At 32.0% G+C, this 26,718-nt stretch overlaps 3 protein-coding genes across 4 annotated transcripts in view; 2 read left to right on the top strand and 1 right to left on the bottom strand.

Moving 5' to 3' along the window:
* LOC117181183 (cilia- and flagella-associated protein 251-like) overlaps positions 1-10,354 on the top strand; it is a 15,324-nt gene extending 4,970 nt beyond the window's left edge. The window contains exons 14-22 of the mRNA XM_033373750.1: positions 2,392-2,594; positions 2,675-2,804; positions 2,895-2,984; positions 3,640-3,774; positions 3,870-3,961; positions 7,261-7,495; positions 7,622-7,895; positions 8,034-8,161; positions 10,271-10,354. Of these exons, the coding sequence (XP_033229641.1) occupies positions 2,392-2,594; positions 2,675-2,804; positions 2,895-2,984; positions 3,640-3,774; positions 3,870-3,961; positions 7,261-7,495; positions 7,622-7,895; positions 8,034-8,161; positions 10,271-10,354 (1,371 nt within the window). The remainder of the gene's footprint in view (positions 1-2,391; positions 2,595-2,674; positions 2,805-2,894; positions 2,985-3,639; positions 3,775-3,869; positions 3,962-7,260; positions 7,496-7,621; positions 7,896-8,033; positions 8,162-10,270) is intronic.
* LOC117182345 lies at positions 10,225-26,304 on the bottom strand. The gene is made up of 3 exons (XM_033375506.1): positions 25,859-26,304; positions 21,318-22,833; positions 10,225-16,980 (listed from the first exon to the last, which is right to left on the bottom strand). Exons 2-3 carry the CDS (start codon positions 22,805-22,807, stop codon positions 13,071-13,073), a joined length of 5,400 nt encoding a protein of 1,799 aa, XP_033231397.1. The 5' UTR covers positions 22,808-22,833; positions 25,859-26,304; the 3' UTR covers positions 10,225-13,070.
* A 78-nt stretch (positions 26,305-26,382) lies between these two features.
* The window catches only part of LOC117182346 (huntingtin-interacting protein 1), a 56,848-nt gene continuing 56,512 nt past the window's right edge, over positions 26,383-26,718 (top strand). For both annotated transcript variants that reach the window (XM_033375508.1, XM_033375507.1), the window contains exon 1: positions 26,383-26,617. The gene's annotated coding sequence lies outside the window, so the exon portion shown is untranslated. The remainder of the gene's footprint in view (positions 26,618-26,718) is intronic.

The raw sequence follows: 26,718 nt of genomic DNA, 5'->3' as shown, positions 1-26,718 counted from the left end.
CAGCCTGTCATAACAACGTTTTGAATTTTGTTGAAAAATCGAAAATTCGAATTTTAATCAACTAAAAAAATAGTGAAAAATAAAACAATCTGTTTCGTGGTCTAACTATGCAAGTGACAAAAAAAGATTAATTGAAAAAAATGGTGCATAAAAAAAAAATACAAATTGGTCAATGACGCTTTAATAGGATGCGTAGTTTATGTTTTATTCATAAAAAACAACATGACAAGCAAAAAAAATTTTTTGGAGTAAAAGACACAAACTACAAAAAAAAATAAATGGACCAAATTTTATTCACCCACAAAAGAGTTCCAAATTCGTTATTAATCATTATTTGTGGAACGCGTTTTTATTTTAAGCTTCGTTTTAATCTTTAAAAAAACATTGAAAATAAAAAATTAAATTTTTTTAATAACAAGATAGTTTATTTATAGAAGGCGAACTCTTTAAATTATAAAAACATGACAGTGAAAATATGTCTGTTTCAATGCCCATGCATATAATGAATTGTAATAATATAAACTGATTGAAACTATACATTTTTCAGGGTAGCTGAGAATACAATTTACAGAAAAATAAGGAACAAAAATATTAAATAATTAATTATAAATAAAATTCGTACTTTATTTTGCAATAACTTAAAAAGCAATCCTGGGCCGAGATACAAAAATAAATGTAATATACATTTGATATAATAGTGTTGAACGTAATGTAGAAAAGTTCACATTTTTTGAAAAAATCGAGGGCGAAGATAAGAATGTGTTCATTAATGCCGAAGGAGCTTTAACAAAAGATAATTCGAAATCACCAAATTGCAGTTTGTCGATGTGTTGATCTTTTTTTTTAAAAGTTTTTGCACAAATGTGGGGAAATATAAAGACCGAGCATGCAGTGTAAAGTAAACACATTATTCAAGAATGAAAAACTTGTCACACCATTACAAATTACGAAAAATGATAAAATTATAATAAAATAACAATCATTACAGTAAAGTATAGCAAAATATAGTAATATTTTACAATTTCCAAAATAATGAAATATATCTTTTGATCCGAACTCTTTAAATGTAAGCTAATGACTTGTTTTAAAGAAAACTTCGACTAATAAGTAGTCATTTTAATATAAAAATTGAGTTTAAACTTAACAGTTACTAAAATAATTAAATAAAGCCGATAATTAGTAGAGATTTTTTAATAAATTAAATGAGTTGCCCCCTTTCATATTTGCAAGCGAAAATGGAGTCATCCTTTTTACATAAATAAGTTGATCTGGAAACTCCCACAAGGTACCTATAGGCGCCATAGAAAGATAACATATGTAAAAAATCAATATATTAGCGGGCGCCCATAAAAAATGTATTTAGGTGTCCTATACATTTTTGATCAATAAATATATTACGGATTGCATCGAAAACAAATGAATTTAAAATTCCGTAATGAAGTTTTTGACAAGAATATTCCTTTCACTTTTACTGTTTCAATAGGAATAACTTATTATTCATTTAAAACATATATTTTCTTTAATAAAAACCAAAATATAAATCAGGGAATTTCATAGGAATAATATGGGTAAACAGAAATTGGAGGAAACTTTTCACTTTACTGGTATTACTTATAGGAGTACAAGTGTAAATCGTGGATATTATTGGATATTCTTTTCACTCTTTCCATTGCAATCTAACATATATTTATTTGTTTAAACAATATAATCTTTTTGGGGCGCCTTGGCATGGCTTAGGAGGCTCCCATGCCAGTCCGCCACTGCCGATATGCAATCTTCGACGATTGTGTTCCACGCTAAAGTTATTCGTATCAATGCTAAAATGATCAATGCCTGTGTTTGGCATATTCTTCGTAAACTGCACCAGCAGAGAACAAAACCATGTTAGCATACAAAACATGTTAGCATGGAACAGGATTATCGAAGGCCCCGGATGTCGGCAAAACGGATTTGTATATTCAGTATTCTCTTCACAGATTTTTAAATAATTTTTTGATACTATTCGTTAGGGAGGTCCAAACAAAACTTTTACTTGCTGGAGGGCAAGGTTTCTCTATATTTTATGATGTTCGCGAAAAAAGAAATTATTTTGAGAAAAATGGGGAAAAAACTTCTTGCTTTTTTTGAATTTTTCAGCGTAAAAAGTCAGTACTTTTGGAGTCAATGAAACAGAAAGTGAATGTTGGGAACAATTTTTTTTTAATAATTTGTTTTTCAATTGTTTAAACAATTTATATTTGCTTCCAAATTTTTTTCCTACTAGATTATAAAAAAATGATAAAAAAAGACTTTTTACTATTTTTTCAAGCAATAAAAATTGTAAATGATATAAATATAATTTACTTACCTGGATATAATTATTAATCTTACTAAAACATACAATATTTGTAGGATAATGCTATGATGGTAGCGGTTTTTAAAAGAGCGGGGAAGAAAGGACCCTGGGGTTTTTGGAATTTTATTGGAAAACATCACTCTCATTATTTTCCCATAAGAGAAATATTATTTGAGCCAATGAGAGGTAATTCGAGAACTCCATGTTTGTTCTCACTTGGTGAAGATCAGCACTTTGTTGAATATGATTTGGAAAATAGGTAAACTAGAAAATATATTTATTGAGTTAAAAAAATTCTAAAGAGAAAAAAAGTTATATTTAAATACAAATTTGGAATAGTGGACCTTATCCAGAACCAGGCTTGAAAATTTTGCACGTCCACCAAATTGAATTGAATGCTATTCCACTTTCTATGGCTTGGTATCCTCAAGTCGGAGTTGAGAAATTTTTGGTTTTATCGAATTCCGAGGTACATATTTCATTTTCAAACATTTTATAATATTTCTTTTATGAAATTAAGTTTTCTTATTTTTTAATATTATAAATTTTATGGTTTTAGTACAAATTCCGACTTTTTAACGATATGACTAAAATGATACGAGGAACCTTTTTGGGCCCCAGTTACGGTTCTCCTGTCACAAATATGAAGGTATGGCACTTTTCTTAAACAAATTCGAAATATTAGTTTGAATTCTAAGACAGGATGGCCGTTTTAATACAAAATTCCGGATCATTAGAAGTTACATTGTTTTAATTAATTGATTCATTTATATACAGAAACTTGAAAATTATTTGTACTGTTCTTAGGAATCTTAAGGAAATTTCGTTATTCTTATGAAATTTTTTACAATTTTTAAAAAAGTTTTTAAATTTGTTGCAGAATCTGCAAAAATTTACATTTTGTTTTAAATCCTTTCAAGTTTTAAATTAATTTTGAATCTATTCAAAACTTATAAATATCTCTTAAACTTACTCTGAAAATTTGAATGAACCAAGGCGTACTATATTTATAACAATACATATAATATAACATTTGAAAAAAGTTGAAATCGAATTCATATTAACTTTGTTAATTTGCTCTCAGAAAAGATAAAAGTTTATTTTAAATTGCGTATAATAATTTGATATAATATTTGTAATATTCTCAGTAACTGCATAGATTTTTCTTCTAAACATTTATAAAATTTCCGGTAAAAAAATCGACTGTCATTTTCCGGTCTTAAAAAACGACCGGTTTTCTGGTCCAACGGTCACCCTGTAAGAGAATTTTTTTAAATTTATAATAATCCAACGTGAATTTTTAGGTTTTAACTACAAAATCAGATGAAAAAACTCGATCCTACATAATTTTTGCAACTGAAAAAGAAATTGGTATACAAATGATTCCCTTGGATGGAAATCCATACAAAGTAGTTGGCATGACTGGGCATCATCAAAAAGTGATTTCCCTGATTTTTCCGATTTTGTTGTTTTTGTTATAATAAAAAATTTAATCTTTTATCTAACAGATATACATTTTAACATATTTTAACAGATTATAAAAATGTGTGTTAGTCCCTGTAAGAAATTTTTATTCACTCTTGGATACAATGACAGGTGTGTTTTAAAGTGGAAAATTAATTTGAGGTAAATGAAAAGATTTCCCTGTGTTCATCATAATAATTAATCACAAAAAATAAATAACTATTTATGAAACTAAAACATTCATTTAAAAAATAGAGCGATATTTTAAGGGCATGTGGCAGTCTTTCACGTGACCAATTATTGGTTGTTATAATCGGCTGCATTATAATTTAAAAATAAATATATTGTGCTGAAATTTTGCGAAATGATTCAAAATTGATAAGAACATGGTTTGCTGACACATTTGAGTTTTTATTTCGTTTAAATAATCGAAGTCTATTAATTGAGTGTGTGGATTCCATAACGTCCTTAGCGCTCGGACTCGCTCTCCCAGTACCTTGTGCCTTGCGTAAACGCGGAAAAATTTCCTAAAATTACCAGCTTCGGAAATTCACTGCGCAAATAATACGACTATATGCAGCTAGACGAGCCCCACAACTTTCTCAATTTTTATCTCAAGAAAAAATACAGAAAAAGACTTACCATCAGCTGGAAGTATTGAAAGTCAACATTTCTCTTCACAATGAGCTATAGAATATGAATAAAGTATTATTTTCCATATGCCAACACAATAAATCTGTTTTATAGGGCCCTGAACAAACTCCATAACTGAAAAAATGAGTTTTGCGATTTTTGGGTGCTAATTACGATTTTTCTAGGTTTTTTTAATGCAAATATTTGCCAATATATGAAATGCAACTTCATACTCATAATAAGATGCTCACAAAAATTTTTTAAACAATTTATCATTGTTTTAAGTAATTTTCTCTTAGAATAGAGATAGAAAGATGCGGTTTTTTCAAAACTTTTCAAATTTTTTTCCAATTTTTAATTAAACTTGGATGATACTTAATGATTGTTAACAAAAATAATTGTTTAAACAATTTATTATTATTGTCAATAATATTCAATTTAAATAATGCAAGAAAGTTGCGGTTTTTTTTTAACTCTTACATTTTTGTCCACTTTTTACTAAGTAATGTAATAGTTAATGAAAGTTAAGAAACATTCTTATTTAGAGAATTGTTTATGGTTTATAATTATCGTTGCATAGAGTAATGCTAGAAATATGCTTTTTCCCTAAATATTTAGTTTTGCTTTAACTTTGTAGCCACAAAAAAAAGAAAACCTCAAAAAGAATCATTTTTGAAATAGTATTGTATTGTTTTAAATACATTTATTTGCTTTTTTCTAATGATTAAAAAAATGAATTCAAACAAACAAGCTATCTTACACAAGAGACAGAAACATAGAATGGAATATAATATAGGAGTAGGTGGGAGGACTAGGTCTGTAAATGAATTGTGAAAGTTTTGTTCTGCATTATAATAAGCAGTTTTTTACAAAGCGTAATAGAAAAATTTGGTATTGCACATATTTCATTATCAGCCTCCCTCCCCGTTCTACTCCGGATAATCCCTGGGATGTAGAAAAAGCAATGATATTAATATGTATAATATTCAAATTAAAAAAAAAAAAAAAAATTCCAGAATTTTTATACATATAACCTTTAAATCAAATGAAGAAATAAATCTAAAAAAGAAATGTTTTTTAATTAAAAAGAGCAGAGGGAAGTTGAACATTTAAGAAGGAACCAGCGCATTTCTTAACTCGCATAAGAGAAGACAGTTATGAACAAGAATAAATTAATTATAGAACTATTTTTGTTTAATTTACATTGATTATTACCATACTAAGTGAAAAGCGGATAAAAAGTTGAAAATTTCAGGAAAACCCGCAACTTTACAGCAATATTCAAATAAGGTATCATTAGCAATAATATTAAGTTATTTACAAAGTTAATTTTTCAACATTAATTAATTATCCACCTCACTCTAATTGTAAATTGGGCAAACAGTTAAAAAATTTAGATAAAACCGTAACTTTCTAGCATTATTGAAATTGAATGTTATTAACAATAATAATTTAGACTTTTTAAGCAATTATTTTTGTTAACAATAATTAAGTGTCGCCTAAGTTTAATTGAAAATTGGACAAAAAGTGGAAAAGTTTTGAAAAAACCGCAACTTTCCATCTCTATTCTAAGAGAAAATTTCTGAAAACAATGATAAATTGTTTAAACAATTTTTGTCAGTATCTAATTACGAGTATGAAGTAGTATTTCATATAGCAGCAACAATTTGCATTAAAAAAACATTTTAAAAAATCGTAATCAGGACCCAAAAATCGCAAAACTCATTTTTTCAGTTATGGAGTTTTTTCAGGACCCTATAAAACAGACTTATGCTGATGTCATGTTGAAAATAATACTTTATTCGTATTCTATAGCTCATTGTGACGAGAAATGTTGACTTTCAATACTTCCAGCTGATGGTAAGTCTTTTTCTGTATTTTTTCTTGAGATAAAAATTCACAAAGCTGAAATGGCCAATTTTTTCACTTTATTTATTTATATATTGTTGATCAGTGGCAATAAATTAGAAATCCCAAACCAAAATTCTCCTTAAAATTTCCCTTAAACATCAAAGAACAACTTTGCCACTGGAAGTTGTCTGTCCGCGAAACTTCCCTGCAGACTTTTGTCCCTCAAAGTCTGAGGAAACGATTCCTGACAGTAATGATTTGCAATAATTTTTATGTTGCAAATATAAGAAATAATTCCACTTTCAAAACATAATTGGCATCAGAATGGGTTTTTCTATTTGGAGAAAAAAAAACGAGATCATTTCGTCGAACAGAAGCCGAGTTTTCGTGAGTTTAGTTTAAAAAGTGATTGATTTCGGTACAATGAAAATTTCTGGGTTTTTAATTTTTAGCAAAAAAACGATCAATTTAATGAAAAAAGTTTCTTCATGAAAGTTATGCGGCTCGTCGAGCCACATATAGTCATATTTTTTGCGCAGTGAATTTCCGAAGTTGGCCATTTTCGGACATTTTTCCGCGTTTCCGCAAGGCACAGCGTACTGGGAGAGCGTTTCCGAGCGCTAAGGACGTTATGGAATCCACACGCTCAATTCAATTTTAACTAGGGCACCAAAGCCCTGTTCTCAGTTACATACCAAATTAAAAAGTAATAAAATTGCATTATTTAAACAAAATAAAAATTCAACTGAAGTAGGCTAATGTGCCCTTGCATATTTCTAACCATTTCCCACAAATTTGAACACAATATATACATTTTTCTCATTATAAAGCCGTCGAATATAAAACATGTAATTGGTCACGTGACGGACTCTCACATTCACTTAAATTTTTTATATTTCTATTGGGGGGAAAATTTAGATCATAATTTTGTACTTTTATATGGTATAATTTATACTTAAAATTATTATTTTTAACAGATCAGTAGAAGTGATGGCTCGCTTAGGCGGTGAAGGCATTTATCCATATTTTTGTCTCATTGAAGGTGGAAAAAAAGGATGGTTGGCCAATGAAATGCAGGACCTTTTTTATTACAGTCAAATTTTACACCAAGGTGAAAATATTACAGGCACTAGAATAGTATCAGATAAAGTTTCCATCAAGCAACTTCCAAACTTAATGCGATCTATGGGATATTATCCTACCAATGAAGAGGTTTCTATATACATATTAACAAATGAAAAATAAATTAGGTTATTTTAGTACCAAACGAAATTTCTATTTTATATTTAATTTTATATAGATGATTACGCATATCAATATTTATAATTTTTTTCTAAGTTGGAGAGTATGATGGGTGAAGTTTCCTACAAAAATTATGCAAAAAATGGCGAGTTGGCAGAGGAAATTAGTTTTGAAGAATTTGTGCAACTCTATGTAAACCATCGTCCTGTTTTTGGGATTTCGATGCAACAGCTTAAAGATGCTTTTCGAAATTTTGGAAATCCTAAGGAAATTGAAAATCCAACTTTAACGAGACAAACTTTTGTGGATATTCTTTTCGGAAAAGCTGGTTCCGGCTCTAATAAAATATTAGAGGGGTCTAAATCTTATGGTGAGTTATAATTATATTCAAAAATAAAATTTGAGTGCATATTCTTTATGTTCAAAACAATCACATTGCATTGAAATGGCATAATCGTATTCAGTTTGAAAATTATTAATCTTATGTTCTACAAAATTAAATATGTAGGTGAACCCTTGAGCATTGAAGAAGCATTCACTTATTTAACGGCTCTTGTGCTCCATGAAAACAGTAAAAATAAAAATAAATCATCGCTAGAACGATTTTCCAAAGCAGACTTCGATTTTTTGCCAGAGGTAAATTAATAACTAAAGTATTAAATTAAAAAACTACATTTTCTAGAAACTTTTTTGGAAACTCTAATGTTATTCTTTAAATACGAAAATATGTTTAAACTTTTTAAGTAATTTTAATTTTTGAGGTCATTATGTTAAAAATTGCAAAAAAGAGCTTTTATTTTAAGGATTTCATCAATAAGTTTAGAGTTGAAAACGTTCGTCATTAACTTATATTTTTATCGTAACGATACAAAGAATGAAACTGTAAAATATTGCTTTTTCAAATCCTAAAATTTTAACTTGAAATTCTTGGTCCTCTTTGGGGTTGTGCATAAATTACGTACTTTTTTATTTTCAACCACGTACCCGCCTTTGCCAGGGTCCGTAAGTTTTGACCCCCCTTATCCTTTTCACTTACATAATTTTAACCGAATAACTTTTCTTATGAATCTTATAATTCTCAACAAACAGTGAAGTAAATGAAATTTTAATCAAGGAAAGATTTTCATTAAAAATAAAAAAGTTGAAATAAATCAAAAAGACGAATTTTCAATATACAATATACATACATTTCTAACCAAATAGTTGAATTTTAAACCAAGAAGATTAATTTTGCACCAAAAAGACGAATGTTCTACAAATTATATAAATTTTTAAACTAGAAATGACAAAAATGTTGAATTTTGTACCAAGTTGTGCAATTTTCAAGTCAAAAAGACAAATTCTTAACAAAATGCATCAACTTTGAATCAAATAGGTACTTGAATTTTCAATAAAAAAGACACATTATTATCTACAAAAAAGACAAATTTTTAACTAAATAAATACATTTTTAACATGAAATTTAGTTTTCTTCAGTTTTCAACAAAAAACAAGTTACTTTTTTAATACGGATAATTAATTTTAAAAAAATGAACTTTCCACGAAATATGTGAATCAAACGGAAACGTTAATTTTGAATCAAATTCTTAAATTTACAGTTGACAAATAAAGTTTGAAGTAAAAAACAATTATTTTCCAACAAAATATTTCCTTCTTCACCTAAATAAATAAATTTGTAACCATATGTGATTGAATTTTCAATCAAGAAGATTAAATTTCTATCAAAAAACGTATGTTCCAAAAACTACATAAATTTTTAAACAAATATTTGAATTTTTTAACTGAAAAAGATAAACTATTAACCAAAAATGCAATTTTAAGTTTTTCTTACAAAAATAATTTAAAAAAGAAAAAAAGCTCTAAAAAACAGGTTTCCAGTCGAAAATTTAATTTTCAACCAAATATATAAATTTTTAACAAAAAAATGTAGTAAGTGACATTTAGAAAAAAAGTTAATTTTGAACAGTTTATTTAAATAAAAAAGTCGCATTTTCAACAAACCAGTTTAATCCTCAACAAAAACAAGTTTCAACCAGGAATTCGAACGAAATTAAGGAGCATTTTCAGATATTTTCCAATTATTTCTTAAAATCCCATATAATTTACTTGAAAATAATGCTAAGTATGAAAAGTCACTAAAAAATAATGCAGCTACGGAGGCATATTGTCAAATTTGTATTTCGCCAAAGTTTTATGTGGAAAGAAAGAAAAAGGAACGTAATGAAAGTTTCCTTACGTTCCTTTTCGTTCTTTTTTTATATAAAATACGATTAACACATAATTTTGACATTGTGCCTTCGTAGGCTCATTATGTTTTTATAATTTTTTAGACAAAGCATAGTTTTTAGCCAAATTCTTTTAAATTTATCTAAATAATTGGCAAATATACAAAAATGCCCCTTTAATTTCGTTTGAATCCCTGATTTCAACAAAATAGTTGAGTTTCTACTAAAGAAATGATTTTTTAACTAAAATAATTAATCTTCGAATAAAAGAAAAATTAATTTTTAATAAAGTAGAATTTTCTACCAAGTTTTTCTTATTTTGTTTTTTAGTGATGTGAGACAGGATATAAAAATCGTTGGCCTATTCCCCCACCCCTCCAAATACTTTACGTTACTTATGCATGGCCCCATTTAGGGCTACTTAATATGGGGGAGGAGGGATGTATAACAATAATAAAAATAATAACAACAAAATTAGATAGGCTTCATCAGAATAATGTATTATCGTTTTATGGTACAGAGTATATCTTACAAAGATTTTGCCACATACATCATGGGAATCGAATTGCCAAAGGAGAGGAGGGCTGACGAAGGTAGTGCCTAAAAAACTACGGTTTTTACAGATATAAAAAGTCTATTTATGCTTCGTTCTGCGGCGTTAAAAAATGGCATTAGATACTTTGAGCAGAAAACTTTCAGTTTCTTCCCTACGTTGTCATCGTCGTTTGTTTTAACATATCAACTTTCAACTACTCTAAAATCTTCTTTGGCGAGACTTGACTTTGCATTCAAACTCTACGTCTTCTCTGCTTTATACAGATAAAAACTACACTAATGAAAATTCTGAGTGAGAAAAAAACCTAATTTGTTCAAATACATAAATATTGTTTGGAATTAGTCGATTCTAAAGCACAGATTCGAAGGGAAGAGTTTTCCAGAATTGCATACACGCTATAAGAAATTTGATTTCTGTTTTGATAATTCTTAAAATTAGCAAAGTCAAATTTTATTAAAAAATATTGTTAAAACAATAAAAAATTTAGTATGCACTTTATACATTAAAATTTTATATTGGAATTAAACTCTTCCCTTCCTAAACAAGGATAATAAATTTAACACCTGAAAATTCAATAAAATCAATATTACATTCGTTTTCAACGAACGATCTACAACAAAGAGTTTTTCACAATTAGGAATCACGTAACTTGTGAAGTATGATTAAAAAATAAAATAACAATTGAAACTTTTACATAAACTTCAAACGTGTAACGAATCTTTATAGCGTAATAGGCAAAGTATTTAATAAAAAATGTTGTGTCGTGTTTCCTATATTACGCCTTCTAAACGTGAAAAACAAAACCAATTATTTAAAGAGAAAATAATTGAAATCCTTTTTTTTTATTTTACAATTTTGGAATGTTTCATTTTCGAAATTTAAATTTCGATTCCTATCGCATTTTGTTATTGATTACCATATTATGCACTCCTATTAATTTACAATCAAAAACCACCAGAATTAAAAGTTGTATATATTTAATTGATATAGAAAAGAAAACCGCCTTTATTTCTTTTTGCTTTAAATACCTTTCTCTTAGAAACTATTTAGAAAATTCGTCTCGCCATACTTTTCGTCTTAATATCTATATAATTAAGGAATTAATCATTTGTATAAAGCTCTGCGATTAATACTGTGGAATGAAAAATGTACAAGTTTTCATTCAAAATTCAATTTTTTTAAGCGTCAGCTTATAATTCCTTAACATTTGAAATTTAATATTTTGCAGTCAATTTTTTATCAATTTTTATTAACCAAAAACTTTCGCGTACTGAGAAAAATGGCATTGTAAATAATTACATGATCACTGGCGAAGTTTGGAAAGCTTATTTTCAATAAATCATCGTTTAAAGACTTTTCAGTGTAAAATTAAATTAATTAATTTGTGATACTTGTATGCAAATTATTGACTAATTGGAAGCGATAGATTTAGATTGAACCCGATTGGGACACACAATACAATCTGACTTTTTAACGAAGAGTGTTTAAAATACAAATTTAATCAAATTTTCAGCAACATTTTCAAGGCTCAAAATCCTTAAAATAAGCAAATTTCGAGAGATTGACCACTTACTTAAATTCTCTTAAATTTTATTCAACCATTTTGGGGTTTTCTACGTACTTTTAACGACATTTTAGTGAAATAATATACAATAAATCTACTGGAATTCAAGGGTCATACAATATTTTTAAATAATTTTTTTATCGCTTTTCAAAATAATATAGTAGGTAAACAATAATTATTTTTACAATATTTAATTATTTCAAAATAAATCTTATGCCCGTTGAATTTCTCGTGAAAATGTACTTAAGCTATCAAGAAAATTAAGGAAAAATGAACAAAATGTAGGGAGTTCGCTCTAATTTAACTTCAACATTGAATCCGACAAAGATAATTTTTTTCTATCGAAAACGTGTTGTTAAAAGAAAATATTTTAAAAATGTGAAAATAATTTCAACATGTAAGAATCCTTGATCTCTCTAATGTGTCGTTTCTGTTACTTCACGGTATACTTTTCTCCATATTTTTATTTTTTCGAAAACGAACCACTTCTATGAGTCTTTTTACTCCAAACCTTTCAATTTTTCATTATTTTGCCAAATATTTTCAGTTTGGGAATCAAAAGTGGTAAAACTATTTTGTCACTTGAGCATTTCAAGACTTTCTAGTAAAAGTAATCGGTCAAAACCCCTCGAAATTTTCAGACTTTTCGGAATTAGACCCTTGATTCTGAGAAAAATGCAGTTTTCATTTTCCTTGGTAGACCCCAAGTACTGAAGATCGACGAAAAAAAGGTAGTCTTTAAATCGAAACGTAGGCCAAGACACTGCCAGCAGTGCCGACAGTCATTAACAATCTTGAAAATTGAAAGTCTCTCAGCCCTCATTCCCTTCTCATCTCTCCGCAATTCAAATCCCTGAAGGAAACCCAGTCTCAAGTATCTTTAGTGCCTCTACTTCTCTTTACTAAAGTTCCTTCATTTTACACTGACGCCATTAAAAGAAGTACAAACAAATTTACACAAAAAACCTTCCGTCACTCAATTATAAACTCTAGGGAGTATTTACATCTATTTACAAACATTATCTCAATTTACGAAAAATATCAACATGGAACAGTGTCATTTACCAAGCAGGAAAAGGTAGGGAAACGCTAGGAGGTACCTAGAAGCGCGTGAGCTTGGTAATAAAAATCTTAAGTAATAATTAGAAAATTTAAGTAGTCTCTTATCTTCTTTCGGATAAATCTAAGCCCAAAGTACCGCTACTGGGAGTAAACAAAGTCCTCGTTGTCCTCCGGGATGCCGAGCCTCTTTCTGCAGTCCGGACAGTACCACTTCCCTTTTGGCGGGACCATTATGCCCACACACTCAAAGTGAAACCACTCGATTCGACAGTCACTTCCGTCACAGGCTATCATCTCTGAAACCTCGTCATACGGACACTGACAATAACAATACAAATTATCCACTCGTTCCGGATTCGGAGGTAGATGTTGAGGCAAATGAATCTGCGGACCATCATCAGCTTCGGATTCCGATTCACTACTACTCTCTGCCGGTTCTTCCGACTCACTAGCACTCGCCACTGGTGTTTCGACCTTAAAAGTCGAATTACTTCGCTTCAGAGTTAAGGTAGTTCCACTGTAAGGTGGTGGCGTCGCCAGATTCTGAATCTGCGGCTGAACCTGGGACCTTGGAATTGGATTAGGAGTAAAGACTGGTTCCATCTTTCTCCACTTTGGCATTAGCCTCTCATTCTCTTCGTCACTCGAATCCCCATAGAAGCGCTTCGGGATTCTCTTCCTCTTCGAAGCTCTTTTATTCTCATTCTCCGACCCGCTTCCTGCGACGTTAGGAGTCGAGTCGAAAGCCTCCTGGGACATGAAGTTGGGCGTGGAAGATCTGCTCGGCTGAACGGTGATTACAGATGGAGAAGAGTGAAAACCGGGTCGGTTGTCGTAAAAGGATTTGGGAATGTTGAGCTTGATCGACTCCACAATTGGGACTTTCTGTTTCCCCTTATCAGCCTTCTTCCTCTTCTTGGTCTTCACCTTCTTCTTCACCTGGATACTGGGAGTGTTCGTTTCCTGAATACTAGGAGAGTCAGTATCAAGAACATTTCCGTTGTTCAGTGGCGCAGGCTCTGTAGGAACTGGAGGTACTGCAGTCGACAAGATAAGCTGATTCCTCTTCTCCGCGAAGAGTTTGTTAGCCAATAGCTGAGGATTCTCGTCATAGAAATCCTCGTCAGTTTCCGATTCGTCAGTTTCCAAGTCTGATTCTCGCAGAACTGGCTGGGGAGGTTCACCGGGTTCTATAATTTCCTCAAAAGATCCGTTTTCCTGCGTCTGATTCACTTCTGGCTCCACATCGGACTTCTTCTTTTCCTTCTTCTTGTGCTGCTTCTTCGGCGAACCTTCAGATGCGGAACTATCCGAGTCGGAACTGCTGCTGGAACTTGATGAACTTCCCGAGGAAGAAGAACAACTGCAGTTGCTTCCGCAGGAACAACTACTCGAGTCGGAATCACTCGAAGAGTCGCTCGAAGACGAGCTTTCGTTTCGTTTCCGTTTCTTAGAAGCCTTCAGTTTCTTCTTCGCCTCCTGCTCGTATCCGGTCTTAACAGGAGTTACTGTAATCGGAGCCTCTGGAGATTTACTCCTCGCTTTTTGGTAATCTTCTTCATTTGTTTTAGGCGACTTTTCATGTTCCAGAGTCACGGTGCAGTAATCGTGATCTGCCAAAATCACAGACTTCAGAAACTCAATGTCGGTGTCTGTTCCTTTCGCTGGAGATGATGTTGATTCTTGAATTCCAAGACTAGCTGCGTAGGATTTGAAATTGTCCCAGATGCCATCCATGATCTGTGCCTCTTCTTTCTTCTCTTCTTCGTTTAGTTCCACGTGAACAATGTTCTCCGCTTCTATTGATTCTTCAACAAGTTCAGTTTTCTTTGGTTCTTGCTCCTCGCACTTCTCTTTATCTATTGACTCTTCTATTTTACTTTCTTGAGACTCTTCTTTCTCTTCCTTCTCTTCAGACTTGAGCTTCTCCTCCTCGGAATCGCTGTCACTGTCGGATGATAAATTTAGAGGCGGGAGGTCGTACAGATCTACAACCTTCTTCTTCTTTGATTCATCTTCTTTAACCTCTTTCACAATCTCCATCTGTTCATCGTTAACTTGTTCTTCCTCAGTCTTCTCATGTTTCTCCTCCTCTACCATCTCCTCCTCTGCCGGAGTCGGTTTTTCAATCACTGGTGGTTCTTTGTGCTTCATCTCATGTTTCGCTAAGAGCTTTTGCGAAATAAACCTCTCGGAACACTCCACACAAACATGAGGCACGTCTTCAGAATGAAGTCTCTTGTGAACTTTAAGCGCCACCGCTTTAGAGAACGTTAAACTACATTCCTCGCAAACAAAAGCAGTCGGTGGAATGCAGAAATGATAGACGTGTGGCCACTTCTTCTGCAGACACTTTTTACAGAGGACACTCTCTGTTCCGTGTTTCCAGAATAGATGTTTCGTGATGTCGGGTTTGTTCCTGTAAGAGATGCCGCATCGGTAGCAAACATGATGCAGCTTGTGCTTCCAGACATGATTGGAAAGTCGTTGTTGGTTTCCAGTTGACTCTAGACAAACGTCACAAGCATGATGCCTTTTCCGAAGGTGGACCATCAGTCTGAAAGCGGAAGGAAGATTGCTAACGGGACAAAGACAGCATCTGTATTTAACGTTGATATTTGGAGAATAAGCTCCTGGGCAAAGATGACAGAGTAACTCGCTGTAGCTGAAAAATGTCGATTTGCACATAATGCAAACGAGAATAGTCTTCTGATGCATTTTCCTGTTGTGAAGGTAGAGTTCTTTGTGCACAGTGGAATAAAACCGGCAGTGAAAACATTCGAAAATCCTTGGAATCGGAATATGATAGGTTCCGTGCGGCGTGCTGTAGGAATCAAGGTTGAAACAATGCGAGTCCAACTCCTCAATCGATTTCTTCATTTTGAAAATGACCTGGTCGGTTTGGAGAATCACGGCTGGATGCTGAGGCTGAAACCGATGTTCACTGAGCATGTGGAGACCTAGCTGTTTGCCATTGACTGCAATATGACGCGCATGGTTACAGTAGACGCAGAAAACACTCGCTGCTTCAATACATTTCCGCAAAAGGTCTTGAGCTTGCATATTTTCTGGTATGTCTTCAATGTTCAGTTCGATCAACGGGATTTCCTCCCCGGCGAGAACAATCCCATCGCCTTCTTCGAGTTTTGGTGCATCTGGAGCTGGTTCTACCAGATTTTCTTCCTTTTCTTCATCCTTTACTTCATCTATTTCCATTTTTGATCCTTGTTCTCCATCGGCTTCTCCTTGTTCCTCGGCGTTACTATCAACAACAGCGAGTTTCTCACTGTCAGAATCACTATCACATTCATTAAGATTAAAACTTTCAGGACTGTCCCTCCCCCGGTCGGAATTTTTTTCCTCAGAAGTGGAAGATTCCCGATTATTGTTTTCCTCAGACTCTGTATTTGGGTTGTGATTCTCACTGCTGTTACCAACTCGCGACGCGATTGAGAACTGAGAGTTTTTGTTTGTGCAGATCTTTATGACGAGACTCCTGTCGGTTTTGGTGACTGTGTTGAAGGATTGGTAGTCGCAGATTCGTTGAACGGGTTCGGGCGTTTTTTCCTCGGGTTTTGACGGCGATTCGGTGGCTTGGGGATGTTGTTGAGGACTGGAGAGAGATTTATGTGTGGGACTACTGGCTGGACTGTTGGAGGCTGATTCGACTTGTGTGTCATTTTGAGCTTCGGGCTCTGGATTTTTAACTTCACTGGTATCTGAATGCTGATCTAGGGGACTAGAGACTGCTAATCTGACGTCATCTTCGTTCTTCGGATTCGATGACTTGATTTCTTCCTCTTTGGAATCGTCGTTGACGGTGTTTTTTGACTCGTTTAGGCATGTATTTTTCGCGGAATCGACTTCATCTTCTTCGGAAATTGAAGTCTTTTCACTCTCGCAGACTCGTGAAACTTCCATTATTGTTTCAGTCACACTGTCGTACTTTTCTTTTTCGGGGGATTTAGAGGGAGCTTCGGACTCGGGTGGCTTTTCTTCGGGAAGGCGTTTCACCTTTTCTTCGTTGTTCTCTGATTCGCCGGTATACCTAAGAATGAATATTAGAAAATTAGACGAAATCAATCGTAGAATTTATTAACTATTTCTATATTTTTTCACAGATTTTAAAGGGTTGAGAACACTTTGTAATTACTTTGCAAACTGGGTTTCAATATATTTAGGTCTAATTATGTTTAAAACGTACAGAATGTTTAGTTGGCTATTTCAAGATTTTTACAATAGAATTTGTTCATGGATAACAGTACTTAGACTTTATAAATTTGAGACATTTCTCTAAGAATTATGAATCTCAAGAAAAAAATAAAGATAATCTGTAAATCTAAGAAAATAATTTATTATTAATTATTGTTGCAACAACGAAATTAAAATGTCTTCCAACATCATTTTGTGTATAAAAAAATCAGGGTGGCCCTTTGAGCGAAGCAAAAGCATTCAACAATTTGTTGAACTAAAATAGATGTTATCACATTTTTTTGTTATTATTAAAGAAGGAGAAATACAATTTTAAGATATTTTAATGTTTAACAGGATCGTGTCTAAATAAGTCATGTTCTACACTTCAAGGTGCTTAATTTCTCGACAAAGAAATGTTTTTTTTTAAAGAAATTCCAGGCAAAATGTATTTTTTCGATGTGAGAAAAAAATATTTCTACAAAACTATAAATAATCAAATTTATTATTTTTGATGTTTGTTTCTAAAATGAAATAATTTTTTTCTTTAAACTTTGATCATTTTTGACATTATTAAATTATATCGAATTTTCTTTCCATACTGGTGAGATTAACTGTCTTCTTTCCAGACATTGTTGTATCTTGTGACATTTAAAATATAAAGTTTTTATACATTTAATAAAAAAAATTTTTATTCAAAATTTGGAATTAATTATTCTTGAAGATTATTTAAAATACCTCCTATAGAAATTCTATACTTTGCAAGTTTTTTTTAATCTCCGATATTTTTATCAACGACGACATTCTTTAACTTTTTACACATTTTTAAGTTCTCCATGACCTGAGCGGATTTTTTTCTACAAAATTTAATTTTAATCATTTTCTCGTAAACGAGAAGTTAGACATCATAAATAAGAAATAAGTCTTTCCACATGAGACTCACAGGATTGTGTTCCCTACAAAATAAACATAATAAAAAATTGGCAAACATTATAATTGTTGGTTTTTTGAGTAAATAGTATTTTTATCTTTAAAGAAATTGCTTCAACTTTGTTAATTTTAAATATTTTTTAAGTTTTCCGAGCAACTTCGAAGAAGGACAGTAAATTTCGCCATCTGGAAAAGAATTATGAATATCTGAATGATGTCAAAAACTGTCCAAGTTTAAAGAAACAATTTGCATTTTTTTGAATCTGTGACTTAAAGTATTAGAAATATCCGGAATAATTAGTTTAAAACTGTAATTTCAAAAAACATTTATGCATGCATCTCAAGAAATTTGAAAATTATTATTGAAGTACTTTAGTGAGTTTAATTTTTTATTTTAAGACCTTCAAAATGCACAAATTCATAAATTAACCTAATAGAAATATTTAATTTTGACTAATTATTATTGACTAATTTTTAAACTATTTAAAACCTTCTTTGATAAAAACTTTAAAAATACCCGGTCAATAACAAACTTCCCGGGCATTCCCCGGTCTAGCGGCCACCCTGAAAAATGTATACCTAGAGACAAGAATTTTCATTTGGTTCTGAAAACGAAACGAAATTATCCGAGACATTAGTTTGTTTTTGAGAAGTCGAAATATTTTCACTGACAGGCGTAACATTTAATGTCGTAGGTATTTAAAAAAATATTACTCTAAGGCAGCATTTAATGTCAAAAGTATTCAACAAGGTTTAATCCTAGCACATTTGGAACCCACCCAAGACAACCCCTTAAATGTATGGATTAATTTTGAGCAGTTTGCACATTCGCTAGAGGGTTTAAAATTGTTTGAAAAGCTTTTAACAGATATTCTCAGAAAAAATGGCGCTTCATTGAAAAAATATCGAGTTTTCAAATTAGTGTTTATATTTTTGACGATAGCTTAAAATATTAAGGAGGCGTAGGCTATTTCCGTTTTTTTTCTGTTTAATAAAAAATCGTCAAAATGTTTCGAATTAAATCAGAGTCCTTTTTAAGGCTTATATTATTATTACTTATATTATGCTAAAATTAGCAACAATTTCATCGCACTGCATTCATCGTTAACAGGTGCCGATTCAGACTATCGACCGCGCGGAGGCTAATTTAAATTAACCATCCCTTTCATTCTTAGTTTTTAAATATAAGTTTAAAATTCTTCCAATTGAAAGTAAAATTTATTTCCAAATTAAATAATTAGTAATCAAATTAGTAGTTTACTAAATTATTTCATTTTATAATAATTGTTTTTAGAGGAAAAGTAATCATATAAAGTAGGTCTTGTTATTGTTAAATGAAATATTTATTTTACAAAAATCACTAACATTAGTTAACCGTAACAATTTATATAGTTTTAAGTAAACATTTGACGCCTCGCTTTCGCCGATTCAAAATCACGGATGATTGATGTTTTCTAATCTAAATTTATATCGGTTAAAATTTTGTTTTTTGTAATTGCCCCAGGCCCCCCACAAGCTTTTTTTTAATTAACACAGGATTTTAAAATGAAAAAGCTCGTTTTTTCGAGAAAAATGGAAAACAGAAGTACTTGTTATTAACTTTTTCTAAATTAAAGTTTAATGCCTTCTTGAGGAATATTCCAGGAATAATTTCTACTCAACCACTTTTTATGTTGACCCCCGTACCAATTTCCTTGTATTGTTTAAAAAAAATCTCCCAAAAAATGCAAGATATACGTTTATTTATTGCATATTTGTTAAGATAATTTTTTCAGTAAATCGTGCATTTTTTTCGAAATAAATTAATGTAATACCGTCTTTCGTATGAAATTGACATAAAACTGCAATTTTGTAGGATGGGTGTTTTTCTTTGGACAAGGGGGTTGAGTGGGAGGTCAAAATTTTAGATTCCATGTTAAATTTCAGAAGCCTAGGGCACAGGAAAATGTTAATATATTTAAAAAAATAAGGGAATTATTTTTTCTGGAAAGTGAACTGGGGGGGAGGGGCGACCACCCAAAATCGCGATTCGTATTTTTGAACCACCCTATTATGTCCTTGCAATTGTATTGCCAGAGCGATTCAATTAACTCATTTGTCTAAATTTTAGACTTTCCTAGAATCTAAGTTAAGAAACTGGAATTCTTGTCTTTGCCTCCTGTCTCAAGCGGCCCCTGGTAAAGCTTCGCAGTAAAAAAAGTTGGAAAGTTTAGAACATAGTCGATTTATTGGTGATGAGAATTTTGGTAGTCAGAAATATATTGGCGATTTTTCAATCAACATAAATTTAAAAAACCAAAGAGGTTTATGCTTTAATTGTTTATAATTTTTACACTTCATTTCCAAATTTTAATGTTCAATTTTTAAACTGTTAATCGTAACTGTTTCCAGCCTGAATGTTTTTCATACTTCGAAAGGCTTTCGATTAAAAATGATTTTGTCTTCAAAACCTAAAGATTTAAAAGTTGTCTATTTTTAATGAGTCAAATTTAAATGCTTGCATTTGAAAACACATATAGGAAAATCCTGAAATTAGAGATTGCTCAATTTCTACTTGTGTTTGAAATTTTCTGTAACAAATTAAATTTTAAACAGTTCAGCTACTCCTCAATTAAGGTAGCTGTCGTGCTAAAAATCAGCTTTTTGAAAAGAAAATATTTTCTATGATTTAAAAAAAATTTAATTATTTTATACATTATTTTTTATTTTAAGAACGAAAAAATATTCGCTATAATTACAAAAGTTTGAAACATACGAAAAATAATTATTTAAGAATAGCTTTTCTAACTTAATTTTTTCTTTCTGTCGCCTCTGGCCAATTTGAAAAAAATGTTTGAATTTTAGTAAATTATGGCTTATTTTTTCAGGAAAAATATTCCCTAACACTCTGTTCCCAATTTTGAAAATAAATCAATTAAGTTCAAACATAGTTATTTGTTTGAAAAATGTTTTTTTTAATGGTTGTTTTAAGTATTCCAGCCACAGAAAAATGTAATCCTAAAATTGAAAACAGCACAGTTGTAGAGAACATATTAAGTAAGCCACCATTTATTAATACTCAACCACTAAGAGAAAATTAAATAGCAACTAATATTCTTAAAATTAATATTATTTGCCAATTAAAAAAATTTTAAATTATAGAAAAACTATTTTTTTCAAACGCCTGATTTTTGGCATAACCACCTTAACTCGTTTTTTCTCGGCTTAAAATTTTAAACTACCAATTCAAAATCTATCGAAAATTTCACTTCCAGAATAATGTACCTTGAAACCTCCATTATCGTCTCTGCAACAGTATCCCTCGTCGTATTCTGCGTCTCCGTTTCCGTAATTGCAGTGTTAAAAATTTCTTTCCTAACCTCCCGATTCTGACTCTGCTTTTGAAATTTTGCACTACCCTTCTTCTCCAAGTCCACCCCCTTGGCATGAAAATGATTCACTAAAGTTTCTCCCGCATTTACTACCCTATTTAGTCTCAAATGTTTTTTCGAGGCGCCCTTCACAGGTAATTTATTCTTATAAATAACATTGTCTTCCGGACTTCCCGGTGTCACACTCACTTCACTATCAGATCCCGGCGCTAAACCACAAGTCGTCATGTGGGTTCCATCCACCTGCCTGCAAATCGAGCAAACGTTTGCCGACGCTTGCACCTTTTGCGGTGACGAGCAAAAGTGATTATAAAAATTGTCCGTCTCCGTGAAGACTTTCTCACAACTACAACAAATTAAATAACAGGATCCTTTGAAAGCTTTGTAGAATTCCTCTACCGATGTGAAGGACGTTTCCGGGATGTTGTGATTCTTCATTAAATGATAGGAAAGTCTCTCTGCGTGGTCAAAAAGTCCGAGACAGAAGAGACACAAATGGCGTTGGTGCATATCCCTCATGTGCAGAAAAAGATTCCAGTTTTCAAAATAAGTTCCACAGGCTGCGCAAAGATAAACTTTCCGTTGGATTTTAAATTTATTAGCAAGCTGGGAAGATGGTAGATCCGAAGTGCTTGCCATGTTTTGAACTGGAACCATTGTCGAAGAGCATGTACAAGATTTCCTCGGTATCGAATTCCCCGTAGAATGGCACTTGAGACAATTTAGCTTGGAATTTTGACTAAGTTGGGAATTTGAATGATGGCCCGCTTGTGAATTCGAATAATGGCCCGGTTGGGAATTCGAATAATGGCCCGGTTGGGAATTAGAATAATGACCCGGTTGGGAATTTGAATAATGACCCGGTTGGGAATTTGAATAATGGCCAGGTTGGTAATTTGAATGATGACCAGGTTGGGAATTCGAATAATGACCAGGTTTGAAATTCAAATTAGGGGCGGGTTGCAGTGCAGAATTCGGAGTAGGCTGATCCGAATTTGGTGAAGGTTGCAGTCCTAAATACTGAGCATACTCATTCACCCTCCCACCCTTTGGATCCTTTTTATCTTTTGAATTTTTCGAGATTGACTGTTGTTCTTGAAGAACCGGTTTCTGTAATGTGTTTTGATTCTCCTGTGCCTGAGCGAGAATCCGTTTTTTGAAACCCTTGAAGATGAACTTGGAATTCACTTCTGGGGTTTTATTAATGGGTTCCGGAGGACAAATCGTATGGCACTTGTCTTCTCGATCTTCGATTCCATCGGAAAAGGTGTTAATGTTGTTGAAGTGAGTTAAGGTATCTTCGATTGTCGAGTTCCGGTATTGCAGCTCGTCAAGAACTGACCAGTTTTCCATAACTTGACTTTCGCTGTCTTCATCTTCCATAATAGCGGCCACTGCCTCAGCGTCACCTGAAAAAAATAGAAGAATTAGTGTACACACTAAATAATAACATTTCAATTCTCACACTCTAGCATGTTTTAATTTCGGAATGATTCACAATTTGTAATTAACTATACGATAAAATAAAAAGTAAATGTCAACTTACTATTTGTTTTGAATAAAATATAAACACAGGTTTCAAAAATGGTTTGTAGTATAGGCTTAAAACTTAGAAATTGTATTTATATTATAAAATAAAATTAAACAAATGTTACCGGTCAAATTTTTGTTTCGTTCATGTTAAATTTAAATTCCGAGAAAAAAGATGTTACGTAATATATGAACGCTCTCTTGTGATAATATTAATCCTCGATTAAATTTTTCAAAAGGTCGTTTCTGGAATTAAAAGATCTTTCAGATGTAGTACCAGTTAATATTTATCTACAAGGTTGAGAAAGATCTGAATTTCTTATCCGATATATGTAACATACAGCGACAAAAAATTATGCATTCATTTGAAGTGCAAACAACAAAACATGCATTCCATAATCTCTCTACCATAAAATTCAAATAATCCTACAATCTTCAACTATACAACGAAAACGAGACAGTAAATATTAAACATTAAGTTATGTTTAACAAACAAAAAATTGTAATGCTTATTTATATTTTTAATAATATCAATATTCTAATAATTCATTTAAATGTTGCAGACTTTAAAATTCCATAAATCTATCAATTATATATATATAACTTACAATTTAGCATTGAGAAATATATTTATTTCGCTTCAGAATTTGATTTTTTCACTCAATGCCGGAAAATAGTTACAAATTCCAAGAATTGCACCTTCTTAAAACGTGACATCAAGTTCAAAAAACGAATCTGTAAAACATCCAAACATAAAAGGCCTGGTATTTTTTTAGCTATGGAGTTTCAACATTCCAAATCTGCAACATTTTTATTGGTCAATTTCACATCTTCATAATGCGGTTACTTTCCCCTCTTTTTTTGTCATTTTGACGTTAAATTCGCGAGCCTTCAAATTTGAATATTTTCAAATAAAAAACTAGATTGTAAATAGAAAAGCAGGTACCTTGCTTTATAAAAAAAATGTTAGCATATTTAAAAAGATTTCAAATTAAAAGTCTCTTAATTTCAGCGTTTAAATTGTAAATTTTATCAAATTAAATTACACTGAAACTTGAAATTTGTAAACCTTACATTTTTTAACACTATTTGTAATTAAAAAAATAATCATAACTTTCCTCGTGGATTTCAGCTGGAAAAAATCCCCTCTTAGTAATCATTCAATCCACATCTCTCACGCACTGCACACAAATTTTATGTCGCGAAATAAATATTAATAAAGAATCATTTTAATTTAAATCGAAAAAATATTAAATATTTTAATTATAAGTTAGCAGCATTGAAACTGTTAAGTTAGAATCGTTAGAACGCCTATAGTTTTAATTTGAAACACTGAACACTGCAAATTAATTTGAAAGCATCTGAAATTGTAGCAATTTAAAGCTGGCAGCATTTAAATTTCAAATGAGACACGTATCCACTTGAAATTACGATTTAAGATATCTAACTGAAAGTGGTTGCAAAGGTGATTTCAAAAACCTACATATTTACCGGTTGAAGACGTTGTGTACCCCTAATATACTAATTACACGATTTAAGGATGTACTCACTGCACACTCCATTTTTAAATTAAAATCTGTTTACAGTTATGTATGAACATGAAAAATATATGCTAATTGTAAGTTTGAACTTATTTTGGAAAAGAATTCGAAAAGTAGGTTTAGAAAAAACAAGTAATTTCCATTTTTGATCGGAATTCTTTTTAACTGTAATCAACAGTTTGTTATTTTTAATTCACATAGATTAGGTAATAATATAAGTTGGTTTTTAAAATAAAATTGTTCTTTTATGTCGTAACTATTATATTTCATGCGTGTCTACGGTTGTAAATCAAAGTTATTGAAAAGTAAAATCGTAGCATGTCATAAAGGAAAAAACTGCAGAAATTCATGAAATATAAAAGAAAAAAAACATCATAATCACTGAAAATTTTAAATAAGTAAATACAAAATTGACCAATTTAGAGAATTTTGTTTACAAGACAAAACTAGAATTATGCAAATGCGATAAAAAAAAAGTAGTCAACTTTTTCGTTATTAAAAATACTCAAATATAGTTTTTTTAATAATCAAACTAAAAGGATTCAATTAAAAGTCCTTCGATTTGGAACTTAATAATTTCAAATTGCCTTATTTATAAAGATATAAATTTGGAAAATTGTTCACTTTGATAAACTTCAATTTGAAGTTACTTACACTTTCAATAGTATTCAGAAAATTATACTACGTAGTATTTTCAAATTCAAATCGTTCACTTTTAACGGAAAATAAAAAAAAACACAATTTCGTTCCAGTGGCCACACTATTTTTACAAATATAGCTAAAAGCCCTTCAACCTGAAAGCGGCTAACTCTTGAAAGCACAGAGTTTGTTCAATTTATATATTCTAAATTCCGTTTCGTGAAGTATTTCCGTGAGTTTAAAACCCGAACTTAAATTCACTGTAAATCATAAATTTGCACTAGAGATGATTGTAGAGATGACAAAGCCCTTTTCTCAGAAATGCACCTTGAAACATGCAGCGAAGCAAAAAAAAACGACACTAAACATTGAAAGATTTAAAACTCGATCTTTTAACATTTGCAACTTATCACCCCCTTCAGTAAAACCCTCTCGGGAACTGCAAAAAAATCTATATGCAAATTATTCCCGGACTCTGTTTCAAATCCCCAGGTGCTATAAAACAATGTCGCCTGTAAAGCCTTCCTAACAAATTTTCGAAATTTGCAATCGCTCCAAAAGTCACGAAACGACATGGCACTCGTCGTGGACGTTATTTTAGGCAAAGGTGGGTCAAAATGGACTCATTTCTTGGCCAGGAGTCACGAATCTCGTTTTCGCTGAGTCCGGATGACTCCGGGATACGTGCAAAGCAGAGTCGCATGCAAAAACGTGGAAGCCGTACCTTTCTTTGAAATCCTCCGTGCGTTTTCACGCAATCAATTTCTCGCAATGGAACTTTACTCCGGATGCTGGGGACCTCCTTCTCTTGTGTAAAAGCTGCTCGAAACTGATTCGACTGCCTCGTCGCGATCCGCGCGGAAAAGGTTAGTAAAATGGCGTCATGTGAAGAGTTGCGGCTCCGTCGCTGGCTCCGTTCGTTCCCCAGTGATGCCACCCTTTGTCATGGTACTTATGGTGCCGCGAATTAGGTTAGGCCGATTTCGATACGCGAGGAATTTCCCGGGGTAGTGAATCCGGATACGACCAGGTGGTAATTGTATTCGAGAGCGTAATATAATCGGAATAGTGTAACAAACACGCCGACTGCTCCACGAATGCCGAGAAAAAACTTGAAATGCGAGCCGACGGCATCTCTCGGGGACGAGGTCGTGTGTATGTGTTGCTCGTCTCAGATTCCCAACACATGTACAGAAAAATCCTTGAACTCTTGGTTCATACTGCTAGCGAAGTTTAGAAACCTAGAACTTTTTTTAGGACTCGAACAAAGCTCTTTTCAAAGACATTTTGTTTTAATCGAGCTACGAGCAAAGAAAAGCAGCCGATTTAGCAAAAATCGCAGGAAAACTGCATTAAAATCGTACCGCGTTGCATCATAGAAAAAAAAGCATTAAGCACCATTCACATGCAAGTTGAAAGACTGTTAACAGGTTTGAAGGAAACGAATTCTGATTGGCAGAGAGCTTGGGGCTCCCATCAGATGGTAAGGTCAAAGATATTATAAACGTAGATGCGGTGCGGGCTTAGTTGCCCGCCATAAATGTAGACGGCGCGTCCGGCGAAAAAAGTCACTTCCCCTCTACC

This window comes from Belonocnema kinseyi, chromosome 10 (genome assembly GCF_010883055.1).
Source record: "Belonocnema kinseyi isolate 2016_QV_RU_SX_M_011 chromosome 10, B_treatae_v1, whole genome shotgun sequence".
NCBI classification, from domain to species: Eukaryota; Metazoa; Arthropoda; class Insecta; order Hymenoptera; family Cynipidae; genus Belonocnema; species Belonocnema kinseyi.
This window is presented reverse-complemented; position numbering and strand designations above follow the sequence as displayed.

Coding starts and splice junctions, on each gene's coding strand:
- LOC117182345 (XM_033375506.1), bottom strand. CDS start 22,807: ATGGAAGATGAAGACAGCGAAAGTCAAGTTATGGAAAACTGGTCAGTT. Junction 16,981..21,317: donor ACGATAATGGAGGTTTCAAG/GTACATTATTCT, acceptor ATTCATTCTTAG/GTATACCGGCGAATCAGAGA.